Source organism: Leptonotus elevatus, chromosome 9 (assembly GCF_054856555.1).
Source record: "Leptonotus elevatus isolate MCC_2025b chromosome 9, RoL_Lele_1.0, whole genome shotgun sequence".
Classification (NCBI taxonomy): Eukaryota; Metazoa; Chordata; class Actinopteri; order Syngnathiformes; family Syngnathidae; genus Leptonotus; species Leptonotus elevatus.
The window spans coordinates 9,266,335-9,285,939 of NC_141247.1; the positions used below are offsets into that span (position 1 = coordinate 9,266,335).

Genomic DNA, 19,605 nt, shown 5'->3' on the forward strand with positions numbered 1-19,605 from the left:
AAATTGATGTTTAAAAATCGATTCGGCCGCATATTGAATCGATTTGAGAATTGCGCGCTGTAATATCACGATATATTGCCAAATCGATTTTTTCCTAACGCCCCTAATATACAGTGTATATATTTTTATTTATTTACCCAAATATATATATATTTTTTAAAAGTAGATTTTTAGAGCTGTAATAATTATTATTTATTCTTATTCTGTATTCTACTTTATTTTTTATGTTTAAAGCTTAAATGCTTGTTTAAAGACCAAGGGCCAAAATGATGTTGCTCTTATTGCGGGGCCCCTAACTACTGAGGTGAACCAGTTAGAATTACCGCTAGGTTATCCATAAAATTACTAGCATTTTTGAAAATTATTATTGATGTAAAAAAAGAAAAGAGAGAAAGATCACCCTCCAGTGTATCAGCCTGAAATTGTATCATTGTCTCAACCCACTATTCACCGACCCCCCCTCCCCAAATGCATTTTGCCCTTCTCACTAAAAGCACTTTGTAGCTGTTTAAAAGGTCATAAAAGGCTTGTTGAGTTTTCCACTGCAGTGCTGATGGAGCCGCAATCAGCGTGTGTTGTGTTTATGTGCTTATCTGTGTGAACACGCATGCACATGTGGTTTTCCTTCATGTGCCTACCTGGGCTATAAAAGCCAACAGGCGAATTGCTGGAACTGCACTTCATATTCCGGCAGTGTATAAAGACGCTGCGTGCGTGATTGCCTCATTAGAATACCACTGTGGTGTTTGTTTGAATGAGTCAGGAGACGACCAACAGGAGAGCAAAAATCTGCAAACACATTTCAAACATGCTCCTCTCATGTGTCCCTTCAGGAAAGAAGAAGTCCAAGTTCCAGACTTTTAAAAACTTCTTTGTCAGGAAGAAGAAAAAGGAGCCGTCGGGAGACCATGCGGAGCTTAAAGGCAGCCAGTCGAGTGACGATATCAGTAAAACGTCCGACAAGAATACGCTGAGTCGCTCGGAGAAAGAGAAAGGGTAAGATCTTACTCGCACATATTTACTGTACACGTGCTCATCTGGCTTTGCTGGACGTGTAATATCAGTCAATAGGAATAAAGTTTAAAATTCTATTCGGAGGATATTTAATGTTTGTCGAGAGAGAACATACAAATGTAGTTAACGCGTTGTTGGTCATCTGAAGTGTTATTTTCCTGCATGTTGTTTGCAAATGTGATAGAAAGTAGTTGCAATGAAGGACTTATTTTTCCTGTGTTTGTTTTAAGTATTGGAGCATCTCTTCCTTGGAACAATCCTGATTTCCTTTCTTTAAAAAAAAAAAACAAGTGTTGCCACTTCCTGTTGTGGCTCCTACACATTTTCACTGGATAGATATACCCCAGTTTTAAAATGGAAGAACACACCACATTAGGAGGAAATGTTAACACGGATGGAAGAAAAAGGGCTGTCTGTTTTGGTGAGACTTTTTGTTTTTTTTCCCCCTCCCCATTTCCTTTTTTCCAAAGGTCAAAGGTCAGCCTGGGCAGCAAGGCCTTGTCACACGACTCTGTCTTTGTCTCGGACTCGTCCGAAGCCAACGAAGCCCTGGGGGCTTCTCAGGACAGCATTCATGGGAAAGTGAAATCCCTTCAGGTACGCTTCACAACAGTGATCGATCACAAACGGAGCGATCGTGTGTTCTGCAGCCACGGTCAGTATTGAGCTTGAAAGGCAATTTCAGATTTTCCATTCAGGAAAAAAAACACGATTGTAGACACAAGTTTAAAAAAACAAGCTAGGGAATGGAAGACAATAACAAGTGTACCCGTAAAATCGCTTATATAAGAGCGCTTGTATAGTGATAGCATCTTGATGTGCTAATTGTAATAGAAATTCCAGGCGGTCGGAGCTAAAACGAAAGAAAGTGTCCAAACTGATTTTATTTTAATGATGGTAAAAAGAACAGATGAAAGGACATTGTGTGTCACAACAAGCGGCCACAAAAAGGAAGAACTAAGACTTGGATTGACCCCCAGTTAAACTGCTCTTCTAAGCTGTCTACACAATGAAACCCCTTAAGAAGATTTGACACTGAAGAAACTTTCGCTTCTTCCGGAGTGTCTGTCACGAAATGTTTAACAGGAAAGACAATATCAAATAACATCATTATAAAGAATGAGCTGTTTATTTGTAAAATATTTATGCATTCAAAAAAACTCAACTTTGATCAAGAAATCTTGACCATAACCTCAACTCTGAACTGACGTGTCATTTTGATACAAAAGGAGCCAAATTCGGCGTAAACACATTACGCAACAAGCAAGCTGCACATTGGATAGAGATTGCACATTTTGCCACCCACAGAGTGGCCATGCTTCTGAATTTTTACCCTCCATCCCACCACATGATCCCAGTCAAAGTATTTTTATGTGTGCGTTCTGAAGAGTTTCATGACACGTCTCAAAACTTGTATCTGCTTAAGATTTGATGACATTTTAATTTCAGATGAATGACAGAGCTGTTGTGCATTTGTGTGATGGGGTCAGCAACCTTTCCTGTCAAAAGAGCCATTTTAGGTCAAATAAATGACCTAAAATATGTCTGGAGTCGCAAAACATTTGAACATTATGATGAACGAAACAGATTAGAGCTGCACCATAACAGAAAAATATGCAGAATCATGTTAGGGCTGGGCGATATGGCCCAAAAATTAAGTCTCGATTTTTGCACACATTCAGGACGATTGCGATTTTAATCGATTATAATCTAATAAACACAACAAACATTTATTTAAAGGTTTGATTTATTCAAAAATAATTCCTGTGCAAAAACGTTCAGACAACAATAATGTATACTAATTCTAAATTAGTTTTAACATAAACTCAACATTCATAGTTTGTTCTTAAATGCCACAATTAAGTAGTTGGTAGCTATTGAACACATGTCTTGTAAACCACCCATCCAGCATTCTGCCACTTGGGGAAAAATTACGACTCACAAAAACATTTGAATGTAACAGAACATAAGAACAACAGCTTTTAATAATCCAGAAGACAAAATTGATTTCGCAAATTTTCAACAATTCGATTTTTAAAATGATGATGTATCGAATGAATTCGATTTATTGCCCAGCCCTACATCAAATACATTGAGATTCATTTTCTTCTGCCTTTCGTGTTCTGTTTTTGGATTGCATTTTTCATACTTCATTTTTCATGCATTTTTAGACTTTTCTGTCAAATTAATGACATGCCTCTCTTCTTCCTTTTTGGGACATTTTATGGCTATTTTTGAATTTTGCTAACAATTTTCTGACATTTTTGGCAATTTTGTGTACATTCTATGATAATTTTCCAGATTTCTTCTTTTGATTTTGGACATTTTATAGTTACTTTTAAAAAGTCTTATTTTCTGCCTTAATAAAAATTTTGTATTTGGAGATTTTGTGGACGTTTAATCTACCTTTCATAACGTAAAAATTTGGAATTTTTTTTATTTAATTATTAATTCATTTAAATAATATTTTAAGTAAAAAAATATTTTGAAAAAATATGTAAGTATGTTTTTTTGGTAGAGATCCATAGGGAGCCACAAGAGCGAGACTAAAGAGCCACATGTGGCTCCAGAGCCGCAGGTTGCAGGCCACTGCGTGATGGAAATACAACTCCATCAGTTTTCATGTGCCTAGATCTAAATACTGTATGATGAATAAATGGAAAATGTATGGCTATCGTTAGATTGAAAAGTGATAAAAAAAATAAAGTAAAAAGTTTTGCACTTTGATAAATGAGTCACTGACTGACAATATCAGAGTAACATTGAAGCAGTCACTAAAGTATGCTCGTTTTAGTTTCTGTGATACTTACCGGCAAACAGACGCACACACACACACACACACACACACACACACGGTGCCAAAATTAAACACTCACCCCTCTGTAGTGACTGCAAGTCATTGTCTGTTAATCATACTCTACACCAGTGAGACTGTCCTATGTAAACATGGGAAGACACTCTCAAACAGTGTTTTTTTGCCTCGAACAATACTTATATCTAATCTGGGCTCTACGATGTCATTCCACTATATGTAGTAAAAAATAAATCTGTCTAATAGAGCAATGTTGGAAAAGCCAGAATTCTGCCTGTGTATAATACAGCACTGAAAACACACAAGAAACACAAATTGTAGAATGCATTCTAGTTTATAATTGACCTACTGGGTGTGAATGCGGTAGTAAAGTCATAATTAGAGTAAATACTGTACAGCGGTACTTTGGCTTGACAGTTAATAAATAACAGATGCGGGGAACTGCGAAAGTTTGTAGATAATCAGGTTTAAAGTTTTAAAAAATTCTAACCAAATGTTGACTTACTTAAGTGTCACTGTTGGCAAGCTTCGTGAAGCAGCTGTAATTTACAATGGCTCCGTCCGAATGTCCACCCTTATCCCCTAACCCCTCGTTCACCACGTAGCCCCGCACTATATAGTGTCCAAATATTTAGTGCCCTCATTCTACTTTCTCTTCGTCGCATATCACATGACCACCCTTTACTGTTACGACGCACCGGCACATAAATATCCGACTATTTGTTGTGAATGAAAATGTTTTAAAACTGTACTTTATTTCCTTTGTTGTACATATTTTCAACTTAAAAGAATTACACCCACACACAAAAAAAAAGTGTTTTTAGAAAAAAAAATTTGCAGCGACCTCTGTAAATTGAAACACGTAGGCCATAAAGACAAAACAATCAAATTAAAAACAGTAAATGATGACCATTAATTCTAATTAATTCTAATTGGGCCCCATATGTAGCCTTAAAATGTCGCATGCGGAATCGAACCCAAGTAGACACTGGGATTCCAAAATCATATATAACATATTTCATGATTGCAGCTCCAGCTGAAGCAGGCCATCCGACTGGGCTCTCCCCCATCGCTGATGTGCGTCAAGAGGACAGAAGATGCCGGAACCATGTCGGAGGATGACGGTCTGCCCTGCAGTCCTCCTGAGTACACGTCATCTCATGCAGCCATGGTAACACAAACGTTTGGTGTTGCACTACATGCTCCATTTTGTTGCCACAACTTCTCACACATGCCGAAATGTGTTTCTCTCCTCCTGTGTCTTTCAGAATCAGGTGCAGAGAAACAGTTCCGTCAGCCTGGAGGGAGTAGACAGTGATGAGGACCAGGTAACCATAGCGACAGTACCAGACACTCAGTCTTGGTCTTATTCAACTGGAGAGTTGGTTTCAATGTTATAGCGCTGGTTAATGTAAGTAGTTTGTGTAGTAACGTCAGATTATATCATCATGCAGCACAAGTAAGCGTGTTCGGTTACCAACGTAACTTTTTTTGGGGGATGATTTCATTCAAGTTTTTCTAATGCAGTAGCGTAGGCTAGTGATAGATTACGGCCTATTCTGGCTCTCATGTAGATATTAGGGGTATGCCAAAAAATCGATTCTCATTTAGTACAATTCAGAATCGATTTTAAATGTCCCAAAATCTATTTTATTTAAATTATTTCATACTGTCTTGCCTTTGTTGTGCGTGCCTTTATTTGGAGCGCTGTTCATGTTGTACCCGGTTTGGCCACTGAGGGGCAGTGTGGTTTCACGCGGTCTAAAACACTGTTAAGTTGTAGCCACATTAGAGAGTAGAAGGAAATTATTCCAATAAAAGTTTTTTTTTTTGCAGTGTGGAGCCGTTCTTTTGAGTGATAAAAGTGCCGCGAGTAGCGCGCTAATTAGCATTAGTGTGTCAGACTGGATTAGATCATTATAATTCCTTGCACATCTATAGATTGGAGCAAAAATCATTGTCAATCAAATCATTTTGAATCAAAAATCGCCCTTAACCGAAAATTCATTCTGAATCGAATCGCAGACCCAAAAATCGGAATTGAATCGAATCGTGAGACATTCAAAGATTCCCACCCCTAGTAGATATAGAACGGGAACTCCATCAGAAATGTGGCAATTGACAATTTGGTACGACAACATGAAGCCATAACAGGAAGGACATGATAAAAACAAAGTAAGGTTAGTACCTGCTCTTGCTTTATTTGTAGTGACAACTCAAAGTCATCATTTTCAATATGATGTTTTCAGTCCTTCACATTGTTTTGGCCTGTTCTTCTTTACAAAATGACACGAGTTCATTGAGGGTGGTAGGATTTTACTTGGATACCGTTTTCTTTAAGTCCTTCCACGGAATTTGAATTAGGCTGAGATGTAGACTCTTTACTGAGCCATTGCAATAGCAATGTCTTTCCTTTTTCGCATTCAATTGTAGATTTGCTGGTGTTTTTACGTTCAGTGTCTTTTTGAACACATGGCCTCACATTTAATTATTTTGAATTCGGTTGACTCAAAAGCTGGGCCGCTCAGCAAGCCCTGCCCTGGTCATCACCCCTCTGCCAGCAGATGTAAGACACCATTTTGATCCAGTCAAATACAAAGTTTTCTAGAAAAGAAAGTTAATGCTTTGCAGAAAGAAGTCAGGTATTTAAATGTAGGCCAGGAAATCCATCCAAGCCAGCAGAATTAAGAAACCCTATGTGATTTATGAAAGCCAGGAGGACAAGTTAGGCTGAGCAGCAGAGCTTTGTATAATTGAGATATTTCCCATGTGACGACAACGGAAAAAAACATCTCATGATTCAGTTGAATCACTTGTGGTTACTCTAAAAGCCCCCCTTCGTGTGTTTTGACCTCCTTCTCTCTTCAGCTCCATCCCGCCACCTTGTTCAAACCCTTAAAAATCTGTTTTGTCATGAACCACACTCTTTCTACTTCAATTGTGAATCTCTTGACCTGCTGTAGTGATAATGGTTTAGCACTTAAATAAGCCCAATGGGATTTTTATTTTTATTTTTTTAAAGCTTTTTTTTTTTTTTTTTATCTATGGCGAAGTAAAGATCCTAATTAAAGATGGGTACAAGTTTACTGCCTTTAATGTGCACACAAAGTGCAGTCAGCAACTATGAAATGATGTACTTGAAGCTATTCTAGCAAGTGTGAACTTTTCCTTCTGAAACCACTCCAAATGTTGAGCAACAAACATGCACAGAAAAGTCTGGAGGGGAAGAAAACAAAACTGAAATGCTACTTCTACATAAATACAGGAATATGGTGAAAACCGCACAGTAACTGAATGCAGCTGTTAAAGATGACTTCCAGAGCATTTTAGGGCGTACTCACACTTGGCCATTTGAAGCATGGCAGACGTGTGCGGGGTTTCCACTCCCTCTTCTGCCCCCTGCCGTACGTGATCATGCAAAAATCATTCCAGACACAAGGTGTGCATGATTAGAGCAATCACACTTAGGCAGCCTGAACTTTTCCCCTCCTTTTTTTAACGTAACATTTAGTGACTTTTTTTTTTATCTTGCAGACAAACAAAAAAAATAAAATAAAATTGTTTTTGAAAAAGTAAAAACTAATAAAACTAACAAACTTGCTCTAAAAACTAATTGAATATAACTTCATATAAACAACAACATTTCTAAATAAAACAAAAACTAACAATAAGGAAAAATCCCAAACTATTACATAACCCCGCTAAAATCTTGCCATAATGCTCAAGAAGACATGTTGCAATTACAAGGTATAAATACGAACACACGGGATGGATATATAGATTGAGGAGGGATTAAAATGAATGTGAAAGAAATCTAAAGTGTAAAATATTCCATGTCGGTAAATTTGTAATGAGGCTACAACATGACAAAATGGGGGGAGAGGTTAAATACAACACACTGTTAACAGCGTACATTTCACCTCCACTTGGAAAGTGAGTTCTCTTTTGTCATACTTAAGTTTTTCTTGAAACCTTTCCAATTCTGAAATCTTCTCCCGATGTAGCAGAACACAGCCTTTGCAGTATAATCAACACCACAAGTGTTAGCGCCGCGTTTAAAGCACAGCTAATATTTATACAGCTGGACACACTCACACGCAGTCGTGCTCTATTTCCTTTTTGGTTTCCTATCTGCAGACTTCATCATTCAAGTAAGAAATCTAAACTTTTCAACACAATCATTTCATGGTTTGAAGTTTCCTTCTCAAAGCCACAACAAGTCAGTGACTCATGTGTGATGTGAGCTGCACTGTCTGGAACGAATCTCCTCAAACAATGGCGATCAAGGGCTGTGGTTACTGTTGGCGTTTGAAATTCATTCCGCCAAGATCATTGGTTAAGATTTGTTTTAACGAAACGGCATCCATAGGTCTCTGTAAATGGTATCTCACTTGAAGGCATCACAGTGTAGTAGCGGTTAGCATGTCTGAATCACAATCGAGACGTCCCGTGTTTGAATCTCTATTGAAGACTCAAAATTGTCACAAGGCATAAATGTGAGTGTGAACAGTTGTTTATTTAAATGTGCCCTGTGATTGGCTGGCAACCAGCTTCCTGTCAGCTGGGATAGTCTCCTGCTCACCCATGACCCTCATGAGGACAAGCAGTAAAGAAGCTGGATGGCTAAATACATGACGTGACAGATTTAATTGAAACCTTCTTTTCCTGTTCTCTTCTCAGCTGTCATGCGCGGCCTCCAGCAGAGCAGTGAGCCCCCTGGTGTCCGTTCCGGGAGATTTCAGTCAGCCTGCGAGCCCGTTTGGCTGCCTGGATAACTCTGCTGCCAAACACAAGCTGGGCCTGAGACACAAGGCCTGCAACAGGAGGAAACCTGCCAATGTAAGAACACGGATATGTACTGTGTATTTGTCATACTGTTGAAAAGCGGTCGCTCCCTGGGAGCCAAACTGTTCGAGCATCGACATGCTGAAAATGATGCGTGCCTGGCCTGCTTGATGATCAATAAAATAGCTTTCAGCATTTTTACTGTGGCAATCAGCTCTCCGATTAAAAACTTGCTGTGACCCATTTTAGTTCCTAACTCCAAGTTTTACTCCTACCCTACATGATAGTATTTGTTGGGGAGACTTGGACTATGTAGACAAAAGTGTATGGACTTATGTTCACCGCCACAGTCAAGTTGAAATAGAAAAGGGCCTTCTCGAAACTGTGCACACTTACCAGCCAAGGCCAGCCCTGACTGATGTATTACTGTTCTTTCAGGGTGTTTCCAAAGACTTTTGTTCAGTAGTGTCCACCACAGTATAAGAGCAGTTGTTTGTTTGTTGCTTTTAAGAATGGAATGACATCATGGATGCAGTGTACTACCATGACATTGTTCGCATTCACAGCACAACAAAAGTATTATTTATTCACTAACTTTTTTTTATATTTTTTTATTTTATTATTGTATTCATCATACATCATGCTTCATTGGTGGCATTGGTGGCTTCATTGTGGCTGGTTACCACATACAGCCGAACAACTCAATACAGTCCAAAATTACTTTTTCTACTTTTTTTGTGACCTAAAAATGGTAACAATTCAATTATTATTATTATTATTATTTTTTTTTTTTTTTTTTTTTACAAATACTTGATGTGTAAAAGTTTGAGAACCATTGTCCCTTATGATGCACTTTGATAGTGTTGCCTTGCACATTGCGTGTTTCCTAACTTCTTCTCTGGACCAATAGTTGCCCTGCTGATCGTTTGGTGTCTGTTCCATGCAGAGGCTTGAGATTAAATCAGAGGAACACAACGGCATGGATGGATCATTGAGCATCCCCTCGCCAGAAAGTTCCGAGGCACAAGAGGAAGAGAAGAGAAGAGGTTAGTGCTTATTTCCCCACACTTCCTGCTTGCTACCATCTACCTCTGTTGTCACTTTTATATCTGTTTCTGGCTGTTGATTCAGATGCAATTGGAGATGTCCTTAAGCAAAGGCTGAAAGAAGAGGAAGAAGGTCGGGAGAAAGAGCAGTCCTCGATGCAGGGATCAGAGGGAGAGGATGAGTCTGAAGCAGAGCAGAATGTCTCACTCGCTCGGGACGCTTCCCGCCAATCGGAGGTGGTAGCAGCTGACATTGAGCCTCCCCCCTCCCCCCAACTCAGTACCAGAAGCTCCTCTCTGGACAGTCTCAGGTGATTAAACATCAGTTCCTAATTTTATTTGACTTGTTTTGATTTCTCCTACTAATCAAACCCTATCCTTGCTGTTTTCAGAGACACACCAGAGCCCCCTGCTGGCCACGAAGACCTCACAATCCATTCATTTGTGAATGGAAAAGAGGAGAACATGGATGGACCAGATCAAGAAGAAGAAGAAGAAGAAGAAGAAGACGGATTCGGGGAAGGTGTGGAGGATGACGGCTCCTTCTTACAGGAAGTGCTGAGCTCCCTGAAGACACCTCTACCTTCTTGCGCTTCATGTGTGGACTCTGAGGATGTTGTCCTGGAGATGAAGGAAGACAACAAGGAGGCAGAAGATGAAGAGGAGGTGAAGGATGAGCCTGCGTTTCAGCACGTTGCTCCTTGTGAGACCCTCCTGTTGGATCAGTCCAGTGAGGAAGAGGAGAAGGAGGAAGTAGCCACTTTGACCAGTCCTACTCTGCATGTTGAGGAAGAGCAGGAAAGTGAAGATGATGATGAAAAAGAAGAAGAGGAGGAGGAGGAGGAGGAGGAGGAAGAGGAGGAGGAGGAGGAACTTGTCGTGGAAAGATTCAGTCAGCCTTGTGTATGTTATATTTTTTTATTATTATTAAAATATCATCAATGCATCCATTCCCAGGAACTGATCTTATTTATACACAAATGAGTTTTGATTTTAATTGATTGGACTTCATAACTAGAGATGTCCGATACCACCTTTTTACAGACTTTGATACAAGTACTCACCAATACCAAGTACCGATACTACTAGTACTTTTGATACATAAGTAAAACAACAATAAAAGACAATGATAATTTTATAGAAAGACCGAAGTATCCCAAAATGGATTTTTTCCCCTTATAATTGCATTAAATTAATGACAATTTTCTATTCTTATAATGTCTAGTTCATGATCATAACACGGCCACAAGAGTCAGCCGCCGTTGCGAGTACCAATACCTTGAAATAAGGCCAATATCAGCCCGATGCCGATACCTGGTATCGGTACTCGGCCGCCCCTAATTATAACACATTGCATTGTGGGCATGTTCCACCTTTTATGTATGCAAAATGAGTGAAAAAGAACGTGTTTTGTAAATTAGACACATTTTGGGTGCACTTTCACATTGCAGTTGTACACAATGTATTTAGATTCGGTCTTTATTGTTGTGGTAGTAGTGTGGCACTGCATCATACTGAATTTTATGTAAAATTTGGGAAGTTTTTAGTCCTTGTGTCACTTAATAAAAAAAATAAATTAACTAATTAACTCTTTCAACTAAATTTGCTGTTATCGTTTTCATGTTTAGGCTGCTGTTGTATTTATTTGTCTAAATTTAAATTGCTTGTGCAATTTTTGTGCAAAAATTCTTTGAAATTTTGAGCATAATTTTTTTAAATAAAGAATGCAATAGAGACATGTATAGCATATTCGATAAAAAATACTGAAGCAGCTAATGTAAGTAAATACAAATTTGACTCGCTGTCAAAAACATTTTCTTATGACTGTACATCACTGCAAACAACCACAATAACAAACATCATTATATTATTATCAACATTTGATCATCCAAACCCGAAGGACTTTTTTTTTTTCATTTTTGTATAGGCAGACTCTTAAGGCAGGACCTACTGTATGTTGTTGATGAGTATAAGTATTACCCCTAGAAAATAGGTACTCCATGTGTTAAATTTGTGTTGAAAATGCGCGCAAAAATGATTTGATTTGTTTTCTCCTTTCAGGTCCAGTTAGAGGATACACCACAACACTCGCCACAGGAAGCCAAACCTGAAAAACAACATGACTTCCACCAAACAGAATCAAATCACTGGGAAGAACAAGAAACTGAAGCAACTGAGGAAGAGCAGAAGGTAACAGATATTGAAGAGGAGGAAGAAAGTCATGAGGAGGGCGAGGAAAATCAACAGTGGATAGAAGAGTCAGAAGAAGAAGAGTGGGAAATTATTCCTGACGAAGCACGGCAAGAAGTTTGCAATGTGTCCATATTGCAGGAGCAAAGGGAAGATGCAGAAGATGATGTCATGAATACCGCACCTCAAGAGTCATGTGGTCCGTTAGCCGACCCTGTCCATGAGAGCCAAATGTCTCCCAATGAAAACGACCGCGGAAGGAAAGCAAGTGAGGGGGAAGTGGAGGAGGATGACCACTTTAAGCACACAGGGCTACAATCACAACCACAGGAAGAAGCGGACCAGGAGAAGGATGGGGATGTGGAGCAGGAAGAGTTGCTGGAGCTGAAAGAAGAAATAGAAGCAAACCAAACAATATCACTTCGACTGTCTTCGTCTTCTTCGCACTTTGAATGTCCTTCACAAGACGGTGAGACCCTCTCTGTCAGTACAACTCCCGAAGAGACCACCATTCCCACCCAGATCAACATTCCTACTGAGACCTTCTCGAAGACAGCAACCTCTACCGTCCACATAAACCTTGCCTCTCCAAACTCAAAATCAGGCACGTTTGCCTTTCAGTTATCCCCAACTGATGAAGGTTCCAAAGTAGCCTCTTTTTATACAACAGAACAACATGCTGCTGAAGAGACCACTGGCACAGTGACAGAAGTAAAAGAAGAGCCGGTGACGCCGATCTGTGATACAGCTGCTGTCGTGGAAGAAGCCACGCCTCCTTCACCCGAGGAGGAAGTAGCCAATCAGACGCTTGAACGTCCCAATGAGAGCAGAGTTCGCTTCACCGTCGCCCCTGCCTGGCAGAGATCGCTCTCTGGTGGGGAGGCCAAAGAGATCCCGCCCTCTTCATCACCCCCCAGCGCAGGGCCTGAGGATGAGGATGTGGAGGAGACCACCAAGAAGGAGCCAGAGGTGGAGACCCAGATGGAAAAAAATGTGAAAACGGCAGCGGCTGGTGGGACTGCTGTCGAAGCTCCAAATGTTGTGGTCCAAGAGCCAGTCAGAGCACAAGCCTCGGTTACTGCAGCCAAAGAAGGTGAGAAAACATCGTGGGCGGAGATGTCAATTGAACTGCATGTGCTTGAAATATGCATATCGCTTGTACCTCCAAAATCGTCACTGTTCAGGAGACTTCAAAAACAGCATGTTTGTTCAACTAATTAGCATTGCATGATCAAAGAGAGCAAGCCATTTGCAACACTTTAGATCGGTCAATAATTTGTTTAAAAAAAAATAAAAAAAGACACCCATACCTGTGGACTGACCAAAAGTATGGATTTTTTAAGAAAGAAACAACAAAAAAACTAATTGTGACTTGTGAGTTTTTGGCCCGACGCCAGAGATATGCTTTTTAGGACTGTGATCTTCATGCGTAATTTTTGCAGGTTGATTTTCACAAAGTCACCCATTTTTTCTATCTATCCTGTTATTTGCTGAAAAACTTACCAATTGACTCTATTTTGTGCTAAAGACAAAATTATAAAAGCATTAAATTGCCACAACAGCATATTATTGTCACCTAGCAACAAAAAAGATTACAAGATTCAAACTCATCATGACTAGATTTAAAGTCAGTGCACCGAGACTTTTGTAACGAGATTTAAAGTAGACGTGACGAGATTCACTGTTGTACTAAGGAACCGTGTTGAAACTAATTGTGTTATTTTGACAAAAAATAAAGTCCTTTGCTGCCATCTTGTGGTATCTTAAGGTAATTTGACCTTTTATGGGGGCATCAATTACTGTATGGTTCGCTGTAGCTAGGACTGGAGACATACCGGTACTCAAATTTTTCAAAACAGTGGAAAAGGGACTTCAGTAGTCTCTAACATTATTCAGGAAAAATACGCAAATGGTAAAAAATAAAATGTTATTAAAAAAAATATATGGTACCACATTTAATATCGACTGTTTGAAACCAGGGAAAGTTCTGTCTAGTGCAAATGCCAAGTACTGTATTTGTTACCGTGACGACCAAGGGCGGCGCTAGTACAAAGCAGGCAGCTACTCAATGTAACCAACTTAGCAACAGCTTCATTAAGCCACTTTCTAACCCATTTGACAACTTTTTTTAAGCAGTGATCAGCAAATGTGGTGACTTTTTGTGGCTTTCTTCTTACTTCTCGAGCAGAGGTGGGCAATCTCGGTCCTCGAGGGCCCGGGGTCCTGCAGGTTTTGGAGGTTTCTCACTTCCAACACACGCGGGATTCCAATCAACAGGATCGTTATCAGGCTTATGCAGAGCTCGCTGATGAGCTGATTATACTATTTGTGTGTTGTTGTGTTTTTTGTTTTTTTACATATAAAAAGTAAATGTTCCATAATATATCCCATTTAAAAGAGTTTTATCTTCTACCAAAATTAAAGTACAGTTTATCCTGGACTTCTATCTACAGAGAGTGCTGTGGTGACGGAGGGTAACTACAACACTCCCTTTGGAGTTCGGCTGAGGAAGACAACAATTGTGCACCGATTCAGCTCGGAAGAGGAAAACACAGAGGTGAAAACCAACGTTCGATTCATGATGTCTTTTCTGGGCTTATTCTTTAATCTTTCAGGTTAGGTGAAATGTCCTGGGAAAGGGACATCTGAAATCTGATACTGCTGTATATGGCAACAGGGGTATATGCAACTTGATTATACTACTGCCATCTAGTGGAATATCATTTTATTGTTCTGTCAGTCTGACATAGATTAACACTAACATTATTTATAGTAAATACAGTACATATTTTTGTGTGAACATTTTTTTTTTTTTTTTAGAAATGTTTTTTTTATTGAATTGGCCAATTTCTTGTGGAAATGTCCTGCTGCACAGCTGCCGTGAATCACCCACAACTTTCAGTTTAATTATTTGCCTATTTTTTTTATGTTTGTGTATAAATATTGCAATTTCATAAAAGTCTTCACAATTTCCAAAGTTAATGCCACAGCGCTAAAAACATTTAATTGTATATCTGTAAAAATAAGGAATTATTTTGGCACTACTAGTATGTATGCTTAGAGTTTTTTATTTTTTTATTCTGGCCTACTATCAAATTCCAAATCAAAAAGTGTGCATGTTGGCTCTTGCAAAAGAATTGCAAGGCCCGCTGAAATGTTTCCAATGTTTATCTGGTGACTCCCAGTGGCTCAAATAGGAAACGCAGCTGTGAACTTGTACCGATGACCGCATATGATATGTCCTCATTTTAGGCACCCGTTGAGCCTTCAGCACCACCTGTTAGTTGCAAAGTTGAAGTAACCAGTTTCAAACCCGCCATAAGCCAACCGGTTGGCACCAAACCTGCCCTTCCCAAGAAACCAGATATCCATGGGGAGACTGGCCTGAAAACCAAGCGTGTCTCAGGTGCATATAAACTCACGTGCATGTGCCCACACACACACATTTGAGAACATAAAACCAACATTTGCAAACGCGTTCCAATGAAACTAACCCTGTGTCTCATTTAGAGCCTGCTGCAGCTTGTGGCGATTCTTCTGAATCGGAGGGTCCCAGCTGGATCTCCGTGGCCAGACAGAAACAAAAGATCTACAAAGAAAATTCATTGGATGAGATGACCATCAAGAAGGTAAGTCGCCAGTTTAATTCTCAATCTAAAAACATTATTCCGATTTGGACTTTGATGATTGTCATTTGTGTTTTTTTTATTCCCCCTGCTGCTGCCTGTGCATACTTGAATGACAAATGAATGTGCCGCTTTTCCATTCGTCATCAGGAGGAAGAGGACACGCAGCCTTCATTGCCTGCGTGCGTCAGCTCGGCATCCAAAAAGGAACTCTGCACCAAAACACCTGAATTCTCTGCAAAAGGTCTGAACGCAAGCACACATCCAAAAAGGAGCTCTCTGAGAAACTCGCGCACGCTTGCACGCACATTCTGAAGTCAATACTGTACACCGAGTTAAGTCTTAGCTCCATCCTTGTTGTAAATGATGCTTACCTTCGAAGGACACACTATATATGACATCTCATATAAACATGCAGTGCTCACCATAAATAAGTGTGCCCCCTTTTGAGAATTCTGTTGTTGTTTTTGTCATTTCTCAGCGAGCACGTAAACATTTTTGAATTACAAAAAAAAAAAAAAGCTTTGCTAGACTTTCATTGGTGTGCACGGATATTTCAACATTACATGAATTTGTCAGGGGGGGAGGCATCAGTATTTTTATTTTTTTTTAATGAGTGTGGTTTTCAAGTATGAGACTAAGGTTACTTTTCTTTTGCTGTTACTCTCACCTTTTCTTTAGTATTTTTTCCCCAACAACTTTTACCCTGCATTTGAAAACAGATATATGTACTTTGGATGGTATTTTCTCCTCACTTTGTCATAATGGACTTGTTGCTTTAGCCTCCGTGGATGTTGACACAAATTGAAAATAAAAAGATATTTAACTGCAATTGAGATCTTCATTGATTGACATTTTGGGACTTAGGACGGAAATAAACTGTGACAATGGCAACATGAAAAAATATGAAACAAGGATCATTAACGAGGACAGAAATTCAGACAAAGATATTCCCTATCCCTCCTTTGAAGGGACCACACAATATTTGGTAAATTATACTAAAAGCTCCTCTCAGCCAATCAGCAAACAAAATCAATGCTAATAATGAACATGTTATTATTTAAATATAATATATACATCAATTATACAGCTGCATCATTATTATAAAGGCAAATGATAGATTTTTCCACCAGTGAAAATAAGTGCTAAATGTGCAACAGCAATTTCTTGAATTTAGTCATTTTGGATTCATTCAAGTCATTCTAAACAATTTAATTACTCTTATAAAGCAATATCATTTGATTGAATGTGCAGTCCATTTTAAACGAATCATTTGAGTTTAGTGTCTCCAGTCTTTAAGTGTAGTGTTCATGTTAAAATGTGGGCATAATGTTACAGTTGCCTATAATACTATTACTCTATACACTATACTAACATTAATTATAGTGTACATTTCATGATTAAAACCTCCATTTTTGATGACCACTTTGGCCTACTACACAGCTGTATTTTAATGTTAGTTTCAATAGTCTATTGATGATTGAAGTCATTTTTGGTGCATTTCTTAATAAAAAATAATCATCTGAAATGTTTCCTCTGACATGCACACAATGATATATTTTTCTTCCTCTAGTGAGTTCATCCGAGATGAGCAAGCCTTCATCATGTACAGAAAACGAGACCAGGAAGTCTCTGTCCCCTTTGACTTCAGTGCCACCTCAACCTGCAAAATCTCAGCCACTTCCCTGCCCTCTGACCCCCAAACCAGCGCTTCCGTCGGCCTCATCCAAACCTGCACCGCAGGCTGCCCCCTCCTATCGATCCCTATCCCCTCCTACTCCTGTTCCAGTTGCCGTCAAAGTTCCTTCTAACTCCAAACCGCCCGCTCTGTCCAAACCCGCCCCAGAACCCAAGCCAGCGCAGACCCCCAACACAACACTCACCTCGCCCCCTTTTTCATCAAGAACCAACCCTCCGCTGCCGGCTGCAAGAGTTCCTGCACTTTCCGGCCCGTCTGCCGCATCTCAACGCGCTCTCCCACCTCCATCTTTGCCCCAGGACGAGCCACCGTGGATGGCTCTGGCCAAGAAGAAGGCCAAAGCCTGGAGTGAGATGCCACAGATAGTTCAGTGACAGTCGGGGCGCGGCTTACGGAAGGTTCGGTACGCTGGTCCAGTGTGACCTGTGCATTGAAGGCCCAAAAGGTTCACATTTGATGACTTGACTCTACAAAGAGTCTGAATGCATTTGCACATTATTGAAATGTTAATTGTTCTCTCTTGCTTTCTTGCTTCTTCTTTCTAAGCATGTCTCACACAAATTCTTAAGATGTTGTACAGCAATGATGCATTTATAACAGGGTAAGTACCGCCAAAATATATATTGTATGTAGCTCTAACCTGAAAGGTTTGTCCACACGTGTGCACTTTTAGTTTATAAGAAAGTGCCTGTTTGAGAGAGAAAAAATATTTTTAGAAATTATGAATGGCCAAACTAAAAAAAAAAAAATTGGAAAAGGCATGAATCTCGGAAGTTGTGTTTTTTTAAGGGGAATAAAGCATAATTTACTAGTGAATGTCAAAATTGCCACAAAAAACATAGACCGACCTGTTAAAGTTGATCTAAATCGGGTAGTAGCAACACTTCTGGATTTCTTAAGATCCTCAAATGTTTCATTGTAAAACAGTCTGTACTTATAATGCTCTCACTAACATGGCCATGCCTGGGGGAAAGAATTCTGACATGAGTAAATTACAAATTCGGTCTATTTTTTCCCTTGTATCTGTTTTTTTATCTCTCGTAATTTCCATATTTGATAACTTTTTGTTGAAAGTGTTTACTGCCCAACATTTTGAGGGATTTGACCAGAAGTTAATGGACCAAAGTTGTGCTGGTGTTTCACCAAAACGTTTCCTTAAAGGGCCACTATTACTTTTCAGGTGGTCAATGCATTTTAAGTTTTTGTTTGTCATCCTACAGGAACGTGATCTTAAAATGTTTATTACACAGATTTAAGTCTTTATTCTTTTTTTTTTTTACTGCATCATGTTGGCAGCCATATGCGGGTTGTTTAATATCTAATCACTAACAAATGTACAGTACGTTAATGACACAGAAAGTCTTACATAGAAGCAGTAGCCATTTGGAGATTCATGTTCTGCTAATGTAGAGAAAAGCATCAAGAAAGGCAAGAGAAATGGCATTTCTATCAGATTAATCTATCTCACTATGTTTCATTTTGTATTGCCTTTTGAGTCTTTTTCGTGTACATACAGTATATGGTGCAGTAAATGACAAATGAGATCATTTCCCTGTGTTTTTGTATTTCAATTCACATCTGATAAATATATATTTTTTTTTAAAGCATCACCATGCTTTTTTTATTATATATATTTTTAGACCCGTATTAGCAGGTAACACAGCAAAGTGGTGGTGGGGTAAACCCCCAGGGTGGACTTGAATTTGACACCTTTGGTTATCATGTGATTAGAATTACGGGAATCTATTGGCTACATAAATAGATTGCGTACGGAAGTGGAGAGTCAGTTTATTCGCCACGGACAAAAAAAAGCATGTCCACAGACAGGGGATTAAGGCAGATATTTAAATGAGACTTTTATTTGAACTCTCTGGAAAATTGTTAATATGAAGAAAAGAATAAGAGCGACAAATGGGAATATAACAAAAGCGGTGTCAAATAAACTGCTGCTCATTGATAATCACGTTGGACATAGTCATTCAAAGGGTCAGACGAGCAGTGGATGTGGAGCTGCAAATCAGCCAGCAGGGGGAGGCGTTGCACAACATACAACAGCTTAATCGTCCAACACAACATACGCATCCACCCAAGCCTGGTTTTAAAGGGCGAAGGACAAATCAACGAATGGGGAAATAAGAACAAGTGAAATTAAGTCATGGCGCAGAAAAATGTGGCAAATGTGAAAAGCCACAACATAGATGAAATCCATATCGTCTTGTCATTTGCAGAGTATGTAAAATCTGCAACAAAAACGGACATTCATTGGGAGAGTTCAACAGAAGTAAGTTAAGTAAAAGACTTAACATATTATGAGGTGCAGTCAACCCAGAGGGCAAAATCAAATGAACTTTACAGATTGCAGAGATGGTGGTCCCCTTCATAGCCGACTGATGCCACAATCAAGAATCAAGACGAACGAGGCAGACGCCTAGG

At 39.4% G+C, this 19,605-nt stretch overlaps 1 protein-coding gene across 10 annotated transcripts in view; it reads left to right on the top strand.

Moving 5' to 3' along the window:
* Nucleotides 1-18,721, top strand: part of LOC147168301 (uncharacterized) — a 48,413-nt gene extending 29,692 nt beyond the window's left edge. For all 10 annotated transcript variants that reach the window (XM_086085006.1, XM_086085000.1, XM_086084999.1 and 7 more), the window contains 14 exons: nucleotides 834-996; nucleotides 1,485-1,611; nucleotides 4,857-4,997; nucleotides 5,095-5,154; nucleotides 8,507-8,665; nucleotides 9,558-9,657; nucleotides 9,743-9,968; nucleotides 10,050-10,560; nucleotides 11,719-12,940; nucleotides 14,301-14,404; nucleotides 15,100-15,253; nucleotides 15,358-15,476; nucleotides 15,624-15,717; nucleotides 17,047-18,721. In XM_086085006.1, coding sequence (XP_085941132.1) covers nucleotides 834-996; nucleotides 1,485-1,611; nucleotides 4,857-4,997; nucleotides 5,095-5,154; nucleotides 8,507-8,665; nucleotides 9,558-9,657; nucleotides 9,743-9,968; nucleotides 10,050-10,560; nucleotides 11,719-12,940; nucleotides 14,301-14,404; nucleotides 15,100-15,253; nucleotides 15,358-15,476; nucleotides 15,624-15,717; nucleotides 17,047-17,546 — 3,680 coding nt within the window. In that variant the 3' untranslated portion in view covers nucleotides 17,547-18,721. The remainder of the gene's footprint in view (nucleotides 1-833; nucleotides 997-1,484; nucleotides 1,612-4,856; nucleotides 4,998-5,094; nucleotides 5,155-8,506; nucleotides 8,666-9,557; nucleotides 9,658-9,742; nucleotides 9,969-10,049; nucleotides 10,561-11,718; nucleotides 12,941-14,300; nucleotides 14,405-15,099; nucleotides 15,254-15,357; nucleotides 15,477-15,623; nucleotides 15,718-17,046) is intronic.
* Nucleotides 18,722-19,605: the final 884 nt, after the last annotated feature.